We start from the raw sequence: 16,410 nt of genomic DNA on the forward strand, positions 1-16,410 counted from the left end.
ATAAACAAGTGCCCCAGAAATACAGCAGGAAACTTGACCCAGTCCTCCTCCTAACATCAGGTCTTTCCCTAACCCCAGTGAGGGCTCCCAACACACGACAGATCTCAAATGTAACAAGTGACTCAAAAGCAGATGGCGCCCCTTTGGCGAGTGTCTGATTGGCCCCAGAGGAAAGCTGTTAGACAGGCCGGCTCAGAGCCCACGTCTGGAGAGGAGTCCGCAGGGCCCGAGTTTCTGGCAGGCAGCTGGGCTGAGGGAATAGCAGGGCTCTCTGCGTGCTCACAGGTGAAGCCCTGTGAAACGTGCAGCCTGGGCCACCAGCGGGCTTTCTGCAGAGCCAAGGCACGGGCCCACCTACGTGCTTCTGACCTCACCACATCACCACCCACGGAGGGAGGCTGTGAGGTATTTCCAGGGAGTAGCAGCCTCTTTAGTACTACAATAATGTCAGCAGACTTGAATTGATTAATATCACAACACTGTGATGGACTCTTCCAAAAAAAGATTCTAAAACAGCTGGGCTATTGCAGAGCGGAGGGCATTAGGAAAAGTTGACTATCTTACCCCGGGGCCTAGCCAAGTAGTGAATCAGTCAGGGACAAGGCCAAGATGTTTCTGTAAAGCAGATTTCCTTCGATTAAAAAAGTAATGGATGAACCAGACACAAGAGGACAAATATGGCATGATTCCACTTATAGGAGGTACCTAAAGGAGTCCAGTTCATAGAGACAGAAAGTAGAGTGGTGGCTGCCAGGGTAGGAATGGGGAGTTGTCATCTAATGGGTACAGAGTCTCAGTCTGGGAAGATGACAAAGTTCTAGAGATGGATAGTGGTGATGGTCGCACAACAATGTGAATGTCCTTAATAACACTGAAAAATGGCTAAAATGGTAAATGGTAAATTTTATGTTATGTCTACTTTATCACAATAAAAAAGTTATGGACCTATTCATTGTGATTCTTTAATTAGATCATTTGAAGATTAACTGGGTCACATTTAGCATTTTCTTTCTGTATATGAGCTGCCCTCCCCACAAGGCATTGGACTATGGGATTCCTAAGGGCAGGGGCTATTTATAGTTTACCTTTTCAGACCCACAGCACCTAGTACAAAGCATAACTTAATGCTGGATAAATGTTATTTGAACAAAAGAAAAAAAAAAACGAATGAACAAATGGGCCCAGAATTCCCTCATTGGCAAAGGCCATGCCACTGCACCATGTTTTTTCTAAAAAGATGTTCACAGAATAATAACAACAACAAAACCAATGAACATTATTGAGTGTTCAGAGTAAATAAGGTTTTCAATCCAAAACACAACCAAAAAAATCAACTGTACTTCAATAAAACAATTTTTTTAAAAAATAGTAGAAAAAAAAACACAACAAAAAAAGTTAAGTAAATATAATCTAGTCATATTGGAAGTTTCCTGCCTAAATTCCCCACATAGCCCTCACTTTACTCTAATGAGAAGAGCAATGAATGAATGAATGAATGACCTTCCTTCCTGGTGCACAGGTCTATATCTTCCCTGTCTGGATATCAGAACATTCCATGCAGTGGGCCTTGCAGACCCTGGAGAGGTACAGGAGCCAACTAGAGTCCTTCCAGCTTAGACATCCCTTTTCTGGGTAGCTCCCTTCTGCAGGGTGAGACAGGAAATGATGACCAGCTGCCCTCCCAGCTGACTCAGCCGTGAAACCTTTTACAGTAATCTGTCTTCACTTCTCTGGTGCTTCTTTGGGTGAAGACTTTCTCATTTTCTGGTAAAGCAGATATTTAAGGAGCAGAAAATTCAACGGCAAAAGGAAGGAACAGCAGAGAGAAATCCTTGCATTATTTGAAACTAGAGAGCATGCATGGCACAGGGAATTGAAATGCCTTCCTCCTTCTGTTTTCCTTTCAGTGCTGAGCAACCTTCCCAGTGTCCTCAAATTCCTAGGATTTTTTAAAACATCTCACATTTTGGTACTAAATAAATCCAGCCATTTGTGCACTCCAGTCATTTTTAGTAAAGAGTAAGTACATTAGCTGTTTTCTTTGCAGAACAAAACCAACATCTCATCTAAATAAAAGCCACATATAAAAATATGGAGTACTTTCTGATTAGTACAACAGAACTGCCATGGATTTGGTCAGGGCTCCTGGCCTGCTTCATAAGATGTTTCTAACTTCTAGAGAGATCTCAAAATATGTAATCATAATGCGAACGCTTTTTCTGAGCTCAGAAATTCAGAATGACAGGAACTATCATTTGTGGCAATATCATGAAGGAGAATCTAAAAAACCTCCGGCCACAAAATACCTAGATATGCCTACAAAAATAACAAACATGGTTTTAAGAGTGCAGCTGAGATCAGTAAAGGAAATCCCTGAGACCAGAGCAGGCTGAACACCAGAGCAGGTGCTGATAGTTTGGCTGCCTGGGCAGGGGGAGCTCTGGCAGGGAAAAAAGTCACCTTGAGTTTTGTAACCACAGGCCACAGTTCACACAGGTTTGCATTTAAATTTACTCACCTGTGTGGTCTAGGAACCCCATGCCAATTAAATAACATAAGAAGAGTTCCAATCTCAATACCATCACAGGGGCGTTTGCTAAAGCAAATGAAAAACTCTATAGAAACAGATCCTCAACCTCTGGCACACAAGATACCAAGAGTGAACATTCTTTGAAATAGAAGCTCACGATCAAAAACTACAAAATGCTTTAGGAGACGTGACCAAGAGTCCACTAAGAACCAGAGTCAACACACACAACAGGCAGCATGGGTATTGAATCCCAGGGACCCTGAGACATCAGATAATGAAACTATCAGAAAGAGACTATAAATAATTAAATATGTAATTAAAATATAAAAGGGGAAGTCAAAATTATGAGAAAATAATCAGACTCTTTAAAAGAAGACAAGACATATTTGAAAAAGGACCAAATATAACTTCTAGAAATGAAATGTGTATCATTAAAAACAAAAACTCAATGAATGGGTTTAAAGATCAGATGAAACAGTCAAAGAGAGAATTAGTGATCCAGGTAATGGTTTGGAAGGAGATTACCTAGACTGCAACACAAAAAGATAAAGTGGTTTTAAAAATGAAAAAGAAGTTAAAGACATGAAAAGTTCTAGCATGTATCACATTGGACCTCCAGAAAGAAAAAAAAAAAAAAAAACAGGGCAAGAAGCAACATTTTAAAAGGTAGTGGCTGAGAAGTTTCTAAAACAGGATGAAAATCAGATTCAGGAAGCAAAATGGGGTCAAAGCAAGATACACAAAACTAGACACATTGTAAGGAAAAACTGCAAAAGGCAGAATCAATGGGGGGGGGGGGAAATACTTTCAAAGAAACAACAGTTAGCTTGACCCCAGACTTTTTGATAGCAACAATATAAACCCTAGGTCAGTGGAAGATTCTCAAAGCACTGAGAGATACAGACTAATCTTACTTAGTTTGCAAGTTAAAAACAGCAAAGAAACAAACTAAGGTTAAGTCACAGATCATACCTAGGGTTAGTCATAAGAAGTTATTTATGTAGGAATAACAGATTTCATGGGGGTGAGCTCTTGGTCCAATGATTTGATGTCACCAACTTGAAACTTTTAATAACTATTGAGCAAGGATCCCTGTGGTTCTATTTTTCACTGGGTCCTACAAATTATCTGGTTGGTTGTGTATGCAGGCCCTGAGGACCTAGTACCACTCAAAAGCAAGCAGGCAGCATTCTATACGATGAGTGGTCGAGTTCATTAAAACAAAGCAAACACGTGGAAAAATCTAGGCGTTGTAGCTTGAAAGACAGAAAGAAGAATTTATGCAAATATATTTGACAGGGTTTATCAACTACAAGTGCTCAAGTCCCTTGTACATGGGGAGGGGAGAGGAAAACAGGCTCCATCAGGGGCTGTACCAGGAAGGAGCGAGCAAGTCACCAAAAAGCAAACATCTGTTAACCAGGTAACTTGCACAATGCACCAAGCAGCTGAACAAAAAAAGAGGACTGGACAGATTTAGAGCTGGTGTCAGTGGAAAGGAAATTATCTTTCTCATATCAACAGAAACACTCACTGAATCACTTTGCTGTACCCCTGAAACTAACACGACATTGTTAATCAACTACACTCCAATATAAAATAAAAAGTTAAAAAAAATTTTTAATAAAAAAATAAAAATAAAATAAATTACATGGAAAAAAAAGAAACATTCATCGGCATCACTGGTGAAGTCTAGATCTTGGTATAAATCAAATGTTAGAAACATAATAATGAAAAAGATCTAGAGAAAGTCGCTCCTCTAATCCTTCAAATTACAAGGGCCTTGTGACAGGTGGTGATGAGGAAAAGCTGCTGTAAAAAGGTGTCATGATGAATTTCATCGTTTAATACTTTTGTTCTCAGAAGATTCTGGTAATATTAAAAGATGCCTTAAAAAGCAGGAAAAAGTAGCCATACTAGTATGAAGCTATCTGATTTATTATTTTTTTCAAAGATGTAAGTTTATGGCCTTAAGTGATAATGGGTTCTATCCATTAAAATAGTTTTTCACTATTACTGTGACTTTGGAAGAAATGCAGAGTTAATTGGTCTATTTGTACGATATTTGCAGCCATCTTGGCCCATTAGACAAAAAAAGTATCAAACATCTAGGAGAATGTACCATTTTTAGAACTAAAAATTCAGAGTTGCAAAATAGCCTTGTAGTATCAGAATTAAAATGGAAAGTTTTCATCTGCAGTTTCTGAGGTTATGTGGGGTAGGATGGAATTAGATGGCAAGCCAAAGTGAAGTGGAAGATGACAGAAAGAGAAAGAGAGAGAAGAGACAGAGGCAGAAAGAATGATGGTTTCAAGGCTACACTGGGCCATGGGGACAAATTTGTAGTGGATTCCTAAAAAGGAATTACCTGTGACTGTTCTAGTTGACACAGAAAGTGAAGATTGCCTAGGAAATGAAATTAATGAGCATTTGTAAAGAAACTAATTGGATATAAGTAATGATTTCCTTTAGTGAGTCACTCTCATACTGGGAGAGCGCGGAGTCTCCTTTGGAAGTCTTTCAAAATAATTTAACTCTTCAGTCGTCTAAGACACTGCTCCCAAGCTGGGCTGTATATTCTGTGTGGCACAGTGTAAGGAGTAGAAATTGGGGGTGGGAGGGATGAATTGAGAGGGCTCTCCAATCTGGCTGCACACAAACATCCCCTGAGTCTATACCATCCATCCACTCACTCTTTCCCTCCCTTCCCCAGAGAACTCCCTGAAGATGGCTATCTTGGCCAGTTTCTTTCTCTCCCAGGACAAGCTATGGTGGAAGATGGAGAAGAAATGAGTGCGTGGCAGGCTCCAACAGGGAATGTTAAGGATCAGAACTTGCCTAAAAACACCAAGAAGAGTCTTCTCACTGTGGCCTCCGCCCCAATTCTTAGACTCTTCCTCCTTCGAAGATTCCTCCAGATTGGCTTTGTCCAATCTGGAGGAATCTTCGAGAGGTCAAATGTCCTCTCCTTCCTCTTTCAGCCTTTGTAGGGCATCTTGAGTAAACAATGACGTTTGTCTGAGCATGTGCTTCTCTGTGTGCTTTGGGGATATACATTTTGTGGAAATAAAAAAGAGAACGTGTTTCTGCTGCTTTTCCATGCAAGGAAGGCTCAGGTTTGGCAGTGACTTGCTTGTTGGTTTTCAGCCAGATGCCCTGGATTAACCATGCAGGTGGGTGTGCTTTCGTCAAAACGCGTACATCACCATGGCCAGGCCAGTGAATTGGGCCTAATTAAAATCCAAGGTTAGCACACTGCAAAATGTTAAGAGAAAGAGGAAGAGGGCAAGATGAGGTTAGTGATGGGTCATGATGACAACGACATCATGATGACAATGACAAAGACAGAGGGAAGAAAGGATAGCAACTTCAGACTCCTGGTGGTGCGTTCTAGAAGAGTCACTGGCTAACATCCTTCTCCCGCACAGGTGGTTCGTGAGGACAGCAACCCAGGGACGAACGTGTGGCTTAGGACATAGCAACCAAATTTTCGAAGTCAAAATCTTTCAAAGCTACTGGGAGAGGGGCATTTTTCAGACGTGGTACAGTACACAGGAAATGTGTGAACACTTCTAGAACGTTGCAGGTAGCACAAAGCAGATGGCAATTGAACCCTCACGTTTATTGCTTATTTAGTATATTTACTGGATATGCGTGTTGCATAACAGCCCGTGGGCATGTTTGTAGGAGGAATGACAATGTAAAAAAAGGGGAAGTTACTGCTATTAGGACTTAGAATCCATCATCTGAAAATGCACGCCAATGCAAGCTGTTTCAGGGGGTCGTTTCATATGCCTGCCTGCTTTTCCTCCCATTGAAGTTTCTGGTGATGGCTGCATGAAAGTGCCCTTTGAAAGACACATTCTTCAGTCAAGGCTTCCACAGGCTAACACTGGATGGTAAACCCTGGGTAGACCAGTAAAACTAATTGCATTCTGGCAAATCTCTACTCTGCAGAGGAGATGTGTCTACACAGTCGCAGACACAGCCAGCCAAGGGACAAACGTGTTGTAAATATTATCTTTAAGCTCAAAAGAAAAGCTTTTTGAAATGCACAGTTAGAGGAACTTAGTACAAAGATTCAAAGCCGTAAGAGTTACATTTTCTTAAAAAATGCATAGGAGATGACAAAGTAGAAAAATGTCCATATTTAGTGTTTTGTTGGAAAATATTTGAGGGCTGAACACATGAAGGGAAAGCCAATAGGTGGGTTGACCCTGTTCCAACCTGAGCATGGTGGGTTCGTCGGGGCCCACCTAGCCCAGAGGAATTGTCCCCAGGGAAGGAGAATCATAGCATTCCTAGCAGTTGGCACCATCACTTAACCTTACTTATCACTCTTTCGCTTCCCCTTTTATCCATCATCAGAAGCAGTAGGTGAAGAGAAGGAGGACCCAGGGCTCCTAGCGGAACTGAAGCCACCACGTGACCTCTCCAAGGAAGAGGCATGAAGAACTGTGGCCCTGAGTTGGGATCCAGCCACCCCTTCAGGATGCTGGCACTTGCAAATAGCCACCACGTTTCTCCTAGAAGCACTTCCTTGATCCATCCCGTGCACACAAATTCTCATCTCGGAATGAGAGCTTCTGGGAGCCTGACTTAAGACAGGGCCACCGACATGCCACCATTATCCAGGTGTCTGTTAAATAGAAAAAATAAAAAATCTTCCCCAGCTATGGACCCCAGATGACACATCGTTGCTCATTTTTGCACCACTGTCCCCAAAAGTTTAAGCCTGTTCCCATCAAGCCTGGTGGAAGGTTCCTACACTCCCTGGTCCATGACAAGCGTACAAGGGTGTAAAACTGCGGACGCTCAGTTCTGAACACACCTGCCTGCCCCGACAGAGCGCAGGGACTGATCATGAAATGCAGCCATCCTGCCATGGAATTCTGGCCAGGACACAAGATCTTCACAAGCTGGAACTGCCCACAAATGCCAGGGGGAGCAGAGTACACTGTTTTCCTAGAATATGCCTTCATCTTTGCAAGGAATGTGGAATAAATGGCCTCCTCTCTCTAGATGGCTGTTTTTCCTCTCTCTCTTTAAAATTTTATTGGAGTATAATTGATTTACAATGTATATGTTTATAGATATACACACATATATATTTTCCCTCATAGGTTATTACAAAATATTGAGTATAGTTCCCTGTGCTACACAGTAGGTCCTTGTTGGTTATCTGTTTTAGATACAGAAGTGTGTATATGTTAATCCCAAACTCCTAGTTTATTGCTTCCCACCCTTTCCCCTTTGGTAACCATAAGTTTGTTTTCTATGTCTGTGGGTCTATTTCTGTTTTGTAAATAAGATCATTTGTATCTTTTTTTCAAGACTCCACATATAAGTGATATCACATGGTATTTGTCTTTCTCTGACTCACTTCACTTAGTATGATAATCTCTAGTTGCATCCATGTTGCTGCCAATGGCATTATTTCATTCATTTTTAGTGGCTGAGTAGTATTCCATCGTGTATGTATACCACATCTTCTTTCTCCATTCATCTGTCGATGGACATTTAGGATGTTTCCATGTCTTGGCTATTGTAAATAGTGCTGCTATGAACATTGGGGTGCATGTAACTTTTTAAATTATAGTTTTCTCTGAATATATGCCCAGGAGTGGGATTGCAGGATCATACGGTAACTCTATTTTTAGTTTTCTGAGGGACCTCCATACTGTTTTCCAGAGTGGCTGCACCAATTTACATTCCCACCAACAGTGTAGGAGGGTTCCTTTTTCTCCACACCCTCTCCAGCATTTATTGTTTGTAGAGTTTTTGATGATGGCCATTCTGACCGGTGTGAGGTGATGCCTCATTATAGTTTTGATTTGCATCCTCTCTCTAAAATTGAGTTTTCTCAAGTTTGGTATCAGGCGTAGTTCATTGAGCTCCTTCTATAAAGCTGATGGTTTAACTCAGTATTATTTTATTAGTAATGGTGATACGGATGATGGTGCTGACTTCAGCCATCCACGATAGAATCCACCTAGCTTGGAAGTCGAAGGATAATAATGATGATGCTGTTGGAAATGTTTCTGTTTCTAGTATTCTTAAACACAGTTGAGTAAGATGATGCTAGAAGCACCAAGGATATTAGTCATTAAATACAGAAGGAAATTCAATCTGTAAAAGGATATAATGAGCTCAAGTACCTTTAAAAGTCCCTCGGCTTGGTTTTGAGTAATCCCTGAGTTTCTAACTCTTACCAAACACACCACTTCATAACTGGCGGTGTTGGTTGGAGAATCCTTTTGTTGTGGTGTGAGGAGGGAGGGAGTGGGGAGAGAGTGGCTGGCGGCAGTTTTTCCCCATTCTAGCACTTGAGAAACACATCAACTCTACTGTGCTGCCGGGCCTTCCAGCACGAAGCCGGTGGTGGCCGTGGGCTGGAGGAGGCCCAGAGCTGGGCTGGGCTGGTTGAGGAATCATCTTCGGAGCTGCCATTGCTACCTCCCGACCCTGAGTCTCCTCTGAGCTCTCAACCCCTGGTAATGCCCTTCAGTGGGCTGGGACCCCTCAGGTCCACTAGGCAAAGGGGGGCAACAGTCACAGGCATGGAAGTAGGGGCAGGGGAAGTAGGAGTGGGGTGGCACTCCCAAGCCAGAGCCCATTGCTGAGGGCGAGAAGCATTAAAAAATGGCCCCATCTGGAGAATGCAAACTCTTGCAGTAGATCCGTTCTTCAAATCAAAGCTTAATGGGAAACCCATAAGCAAACAAGGTGAAGGCAGAGCTGCTTTCATTAAAGAAAGAGAGAGAACCATCCAGAGCTCCACCCCTCCACCCTCCTCCCTGGACCCTGCATCAGCTACTTACTGACTGAATGAGTCAACTGCATGTCTGAGCCTCCACCTCTTTACCCGTGAAAGCAGAGAGAATGCTTTGGAGGATTGTTCAGAGAACTGAATAAAATGACATACAGATGAAAGCCAGCACAATGCACAGTTACTGATAACAGCTTCTTCCTCTCTTCTTATTTGTAATCGGTAAAGGTGAAGAAGAAACTAAACTTTGTTCCCTAAAAGGTCCCTGAGTCTCAGGTGAACCCCCAAATCCTTGGCTGAATAAACTCTCTGGGAGATTCCAAAGGCATTGGGGTGTCCACTCCTCCTCAGACTACAACCAAGACAGAGCCCACTGTGGTAACTGTCTCTCACTGGGTCATCACAGGCCACCTGCTAATTCCATCTTGCCTTCCGTCTCCAAGGGAACAGATGAGTGATGGCTCTCCACGCCTCTCTCCATGTTCTAAGATCATTCCACAGCATCAACTCCCAATGGATCAAAGATACAAACATAAAAAAAAAACAAAACCATAAAAGTACCAGAAGAAAACATACTCTAGAACCTTGGAGTATGGAAAGCCTTTCTTTTATCCAGAATCCATACCCCCGAAAAAGATTACTATATTCTATCACCTAAAAATTTTTTTCACTTAGACACACACACACACACACACACACACACACAGCATAAGCAAAATCAAAAAACAACGTGGGGTAAATATTTGCAACTCCTATCACAGAGAGCTACTCTTCCCTTAACATATCAAGAACTCCCAGAAATTATTAAGAAAAAAGGATCAAGCCAATAATACAATTTTTGTTCAGATGGGCAAAGGATATGCAGAGGCAACTCATAGAAAAGGAAATGCAAATGGCTCTTAAAAGAACCAAATAGTGCTCAATTTCACTTTAAAATAAGGGAAGTGCAAATTAAAACTGCAATGAAATGCCTACGTGGCAAGGTTGTGGGGAAGGAGGGTCTTCATTGATTGCTAGTAGTTGTATATATTGCACAACCCCATTGAAGGTATCTGGAAAACCTTATAAATATTATAAACACACTTACCCTTTGACCCAACAATCCTCCTTGGCAGGATGTATCCTACAGACGTACCGGTACATACAGGAAGTGTCCTGGTTGGCACTGTTCGTAGTAGCAAAAGGTTATATGCAACCCAAGGGTCCATCAATAGGAAACTAGTTAAATAAATTTATGGTGTGTCCATAAATAGGATACTATAAAGCTGTAAAAATGAGTGAATACACTCTGTATGCACCAATTTGAAAGATCTCCAAGATATACAATTAGGTGAAAAGAGCAGAGTCCGAAACAATTTGCATAGAATGCTAACTTTTGTCAGTTCTGCCCCTCTGGTATTTCAGTGTCATTTTAATTTGCATTTCTCTTAACATAAGTGAGATTGAGGCTCCTTCCATTCTTTTATGAGCCATTTGCATTTTATTTTCTGTGAAAGGAAGAAATAAAAAGGAAAAAATATATATACATATGTTTTTTAATATATAAATACAGACACACATTTGCTTGTATTTGTTAAAGACACCCCAGAAACTAATATAAGTGTTCGTTTGTGTTGGGGTTGATGGGAGCAAAGGTAGGAGCGGGGCTTTTTATAGTTTTGATTTATGAACCAAGAAAATGAATTATCTGTCCAAAAATAAAAGGAAACTAAATTAAGCTTTCCCCACCAATGCCTCAGGCTCCTGTTAAACCTACCATTTTCGAATTTGCCGAGTATTTTTCAAAGACTAAATTTGACTTTGGAGGAACAGAGCAAGGTCAAGGATGAATGGACAGCCAGGGGTTTCCAGAAGACCCATGAGGAGGCCCCAGTGGATGGACTCTCTTGCCAATTTGTAAAAGCTGAAATCAACAGAGCCCCCCCCCACCCCAACCATCTGCTATGAAATCAACAAGAGGAGCAATGCCTGCTTTGGAGCTAACATGGCCACTGTGTCAGGGTGTCCAGAACCAACTCCAACAACAAACAGTAGGTTCCTGCAGCAGCTGAAGAAACAGAAGGCTCCCACGCCGAGAATATTCCCTCTCTAGCCTTCAGGGCTACAGCTGGACCCAGACCCGACCTGACTTACATCTTGTCAGGATGACACGTGCAACTGCTCTCATGTTTGGTTTAGTTATCTGCATTTCTCTCGGAGCACCTGGGACGGCCGCCTGTCACCCCCATTTTAAACATTTTCCCAGCCGGAGGGGCCACTGGCCACAGCTTTGCTTCCCCTTGCCTTGTGGAAGAGCAAGAGCTGGCCAGGGCGCTGCAAGATGAGACGGCACATCTGACGCACACAGGAAGAAAAAAGCAAACTGGAGTCTCCAAAGCCGCCTGTCCCTGCGGGCTGAGCACTTGCAGCTTCTCCCTTTGATTCCTCTGACTTTCTGAGCTCAGAGCGCAACATGTTGGAAGTTAGCAGAGCAGCTGCCCCAGGAAAGAACATGCTCGTTCCACTATGTTGGACTGCAAGGAAAAGCACTGAGGGGTGTGAGGCCCCAGGAAGGGACAGACGCCAGTGGCTCCACAAAACGTCCAGTGCCCACCAGCCTCAGTTCCGTTCACGTAAACCAGCTGATTCGGTCTGGGGACGCTCCAGTTCTCGGACCGGGGAGAATGCATTTGTTCTGTTCCTGATGGATGGAACAGATTTGTCCCCTGCCTGGTGCTGTCAGGGCCAGGTGCTGATCTGGCCTGAAGTGGGGGACACTGTGGGGTTCTGGAAACGGACAGGGAGCTGCAGCCTGGACTTCCGCTCGCCTGGGCATCAAGCAGGGGCACGGCAGGGAGGCAGCAGGCATGGCAGCCTCCACAGGGCTTCTCAGAGCGGGGTCCACAGACCAGAGGACTGCACTTCTCCAGGAGAGGTCCTCATCCTCCCGCCTCCACCCCGATTCCTGGGACGCGGAGCTCACCTCCGCGCCGGGCACCATGATGGGCCTTGGGCAGCCCTGACGTCCTTCTTCCAGATGTGTCGGCCCAGAAGCCCCTCCCACCCACCGCAGACCGGAAGTCCCACCCCCAGAGGCCGGAAGTCCCTCCCACACCACAGACCCTCGGTGCCTGGAGGGCACCTGGATCCCTCTGGCCCAAGAGGGTCCGCTGATGGGTTGCAGGCTGTGATGCGCCTGTGAGCCCGGGCCCTGCAGAGTCATCGCCCTAAGCTCCTCCATCCACTCCTCCCTCGTCATGATTTTAAAGCCCTTGTGATTCACGCCCCCCATGCTACAGTTCGCCCGGGTCCCTCTGAAAGCATGAGCCCCCCGGTGCGACTCCCTCCCCAGATTTCTCTGAGCAGAGCAGAGGACGTGGAACCATCATTTCTCAGTTGTTCATTTGTTCAACCCATGTCTATCCAATGCCTCTGACGTGCCAAGAGCTGGGCGCATGAGGCTCTCCCAGGCGCCCTTAATGTATGTCGTCTACAAGGGGGGAGTCTTATCAGAAGAAATTCCGCAGCTACAGCTGACATTTGTTTCACCAAAAACCATGTGACCTCTGCACATCTCTACTCCCATATCCCTAGGGGTTTGTTTTGTAACAGCACACCGGGTATCAAGTATGTGTCAAGTGACACACAAGCCTGTTCGGCAGAGCGGCGGAGACTTCTGTCTCATTCCCGAATAATGGGGCTAACGCTCGATTCTACAATAAAGCAAAGAACACCACAAAGACGGTGCAAAGGCCACACCCGAACAATCCTCACCCCCATCTTCCCCATCTATTAAAGTGCTTGGGCTGAATACAGAGACAGTGACCAGTTGTCAGGAGAGAGGGAGAATTTAGGGTGTAATGCTGGATGCTTTCACATGTACTGTCTTCAACACAACCCCTGGGCCCCTGACCTAAGTTCCTGGGTCACAGGGGACATTGAAAGAAATGGAATAAATGAAACTTGGGATTGTAATCCTGAAGGAAGAATAAGAATGACCTGTGTTTGGTAGCTGGGTCTGAGCTCTTAGACTTGGGAGGAGGCGACTTCTCCCTCTTTCCATTGGATCACAGAGGAGATGAGGTCAACACCAGGAAGACAGGAAGAGAGACCTCAGCATGGCAGTGGCTAATCTCAAGGTCACATCAAAGCCAACGCACCCCAGCAGGACAGGAGCCCAGCCAGAATAGCAAAGGACTCCAGACTGACAGCTAGCATGCATGCAAAATTATGTCCCACCAAGGAGAATGTCTGAGTCCTCTTGGGACCCTTACCTTCCAGAGAAACGGAGGGCTGGGGCTCCAGAATTTGTGCAAGTGGGACCACAAGCCAGAGCCTGCTACTGTCGGGATCCACCGTCATCCACTGGCCCTAGCCAGCTGTGAGCTGGGGACACGTAAGTCACCACGGCCACCATTCAAGTCAGCGTCAGATCCGGAAGCAGCAGCATAAAGCTGATCTGGAGCCACTGCAATCTCCCCACCTGCAAATAGGAAAAAAGGTTAAAACCAACTGTTTCCACACTGGAGAAGTCAACTGCCTCCACAACCAGCTCAAATTTGGCCGTACCAATTTTGTTAAACATTTCAAGGAGTTACACAAAATTCTTCACACGACCCAAACATTTTATTTTAATCCACTTAAATTTTAAAATAGTATGTCATGATGGAAAAAGTATTGAACTTTAGAGTGTAAGTGTCTGGGTTCAAATTCCAGCTCTGCCACTGCCTGGCTGTGTCAGCTTGGTCAAGCTACTGAAACTTGAATTTTCTGGCTGTATAAACAAGATGATAAAAAAACAAAGATGCATGCTGTATACTCATTTTTGAATAACGTGACTTTGCTTTATGGAATAACTTCTCAACACTGGCAGAATTTTATAACTTAAAAAAGTTTTGCTCTGTTCACAATGGAACGGACACTTAGGCCATACCCTTTTAAATTTAATCTGCGCTATTAACGTATTCTCCATCACATTCTTTTTTATTTTAATTTTTATTGAAGTATAGTTGATTTACAATGTTGTGTTAGTTTCTGCTGTACAGCAAAGTAATTCAGTTATATTTATATATATATATATATACACACACACATCCTTTTTTTATATATTCTTTTCCATTATGGTTTATCACAGGATATTGAATATAGTTCTTTCTGCTATACAGTAGGACCTTGCTGTTTATCCATGCTATATATAAAAGCTTACGTCTGCTAATCCCAGCCTCCCACCCCATCCCTCCCCCCTCCCCCTCCCCCTTGGCAACCACCAGTCTGTTCTCTATGTCCGTGATTCTCTTTCTGTTTCATAGATAAGTTCATTTGTGTCCTATTGTAGCTTCCACATATAAGTGATATCATATGGTATTTGTCTTTCTCTTTCTGACTTACTTCACTTAGTATGATAATCTCTAGTTGCACTGCATCACATTCTTAAGTTCAGTCATTGAGGAATACAACAAAGCCTTGCTTTGTAGTGGTTAAAAAAAAAAAGGATGATACCTGGCTCACATGTGAACACGTGCATAAGTAGTCCACAATCTATAAATGTTTATGTAATCATCAGTTATTCTCGTCACAGTGAGAGTTACACAAGCCACACATGATGGGGGGAGCTGCAGTGCCAATGATCAGGGTCTCTGATGATCAAGACTCAGTCCTCAGAGGTCAGCCTAGCACAGGAACGACTTGGTGATGGGGCTCATGGGCTGAGAGGGCAGAGGAGACCCCAGGCACCATCTGGTCCAAATGCCCCCCTTTCACAGATGGGGAATCTGGGGTCAGAGTGCTCAAAATTGCACGGTCAAGAGGCCTGACCTCTCCATGTCGTCACTGTTTTCTGGTCTGGGCTCCAGAAGGCAGCCCAGTGAATAGAAGAACGGGACTCCTTCACTGCCAGGCATGCCGCTGTTTTTCCCTTGGAGGAAGACAGTATCTTCTCATTTAAAACTGAATCCCACTGCTGACTTGCCCCACTCTCTGCGGGTGTCCTTCCTGCCGGCCTCCACCTCTCCCCAAAACTCGGCACCCAGACGGGCTGCCCAGCGGCTGTTAAAGCAGCACTTGCCCTTCCTCACCCCACCCTTGGCCTCTCTGCAGCATCTGACCTTCACCTCGACTCCCACCAGCACACACCCCAGACTATTCCTTCCTCTGGTCCTCTTCCCGCTCTGCTCTTTCCCTTATCAGTCTCTGAGCCCGCAAATATTCCCTGGGCCTGTCCTCAGTCCTCTATGCTTTCCCCTCTCTCTCTCCTCTCCCATGAGCTAAGAAACCCGTCCCATGTCAGCAGCCGACTCGCAAATCTACATCCCCACCCCTGACCCAGCTCCCAAGGCGACCCTCAGAGGCCATGTCCTCCTGCCGTCTGAAAACCCATAATCTTCCTCCCTCCAGCCCAGCTCCTCCCATGCTGGCGACAATGCCCCCAAAGTCACCCTAGACCTGTCCTGCCCCCTTACCCCACATAAAGGAGCCCCAAGGTCCTGCAGGGCCTGCCTTCCTAACGGCCTTCGTATATACTGATTTCTTTCCATTCCTACTGTCGGTCAAGATCCTCCAAAAATATAACTTTCCCATTGTCTCTGCCTCTTGGGAAATGTTCAGAAACTCTCCACTCAAGGGTATATCATTCAGGACATGGTTGAAACCCATGAGGCTGCCATTCCCATGCCTTTCCAATCAACCCCAATCTGCTTTTCCACACTCACCTACTCCTCCCTAAACTCCTCACCTTAGCTCCACTGTCTGTTCAATTGTGGGTTTGAATGTGTTTTGTAAATGGCTGCTTATTCTATTCCTTTCCCTAGAGATAACAGGAGCTTCATGGAAATTTCTATGTTTCAGGCAATGTTTGAACCATTTTACACCCATCAAATCGTGAAATCCCCACAAAAACCCTGGGAAACACATACTGGGAAACACATACTGTCATCACCCAACCTAAAAGAGGAGGAAACTGAGGCACAGAGAGGTTAAGAAAGTTGCCCAAGGCCACACAGCCAGCGAGTGGTGGAGTCACCATTCAGCCCTGTGCCACCTGGCTCCAGGGTCACTAACCTGAGAGTCCCATGTTGACAAACAAACCTGTTTGTGCAGAAGGGTACCTGTACCGCTCAGTATTTTAGCATTAACC

The 16,410-nt window shown here is 44.4% G+C and overlaps 1 protein-coding gene across 2 annotated transcripts in view; it reads right to left on the reverse strand.

Moving 5' to 3' along the window:
• LOC132350918 (uncharacterized) overlaps positions 1 to 16,410 on the reverse strand; it is a 276,781-nt gene that overhangs the window by 97,167 nt on the left and 163,204 nt on the right. For both annotated transcript variants that reach the window (XM_059900516.1, XM_059900517.1), the window contains exon 2: positions 13,553 to 13,761. In XM_059900516.1, the coding sequence (XP_059756499.1) occupies positions 13,553 to 13,640 (88 nt within the window). In that variant the 5' untranslated portion in view covers positions 13,641 to 13,761. The remainder of the gene's footprint in view (positions 1 to 13,552; positions 13,762 to 16,410) is intronic.

The sequence above is a fragment of the Balaenoptera ricei genome, chromosome 16 (assembly GCF_028023285.1).
Source record: "Balaenoptera ricei isolate mBalRic1 chromosome 16, mBalRic1.hap2, whole genome shotgun sequence".
Taxonomy (NCBI): Eukaryota; Metazoa; Chordata; class Mammalia; order Artiodactyla; family Balaenopteridae; genus Balaenoptera; species Balaenoptera ricei.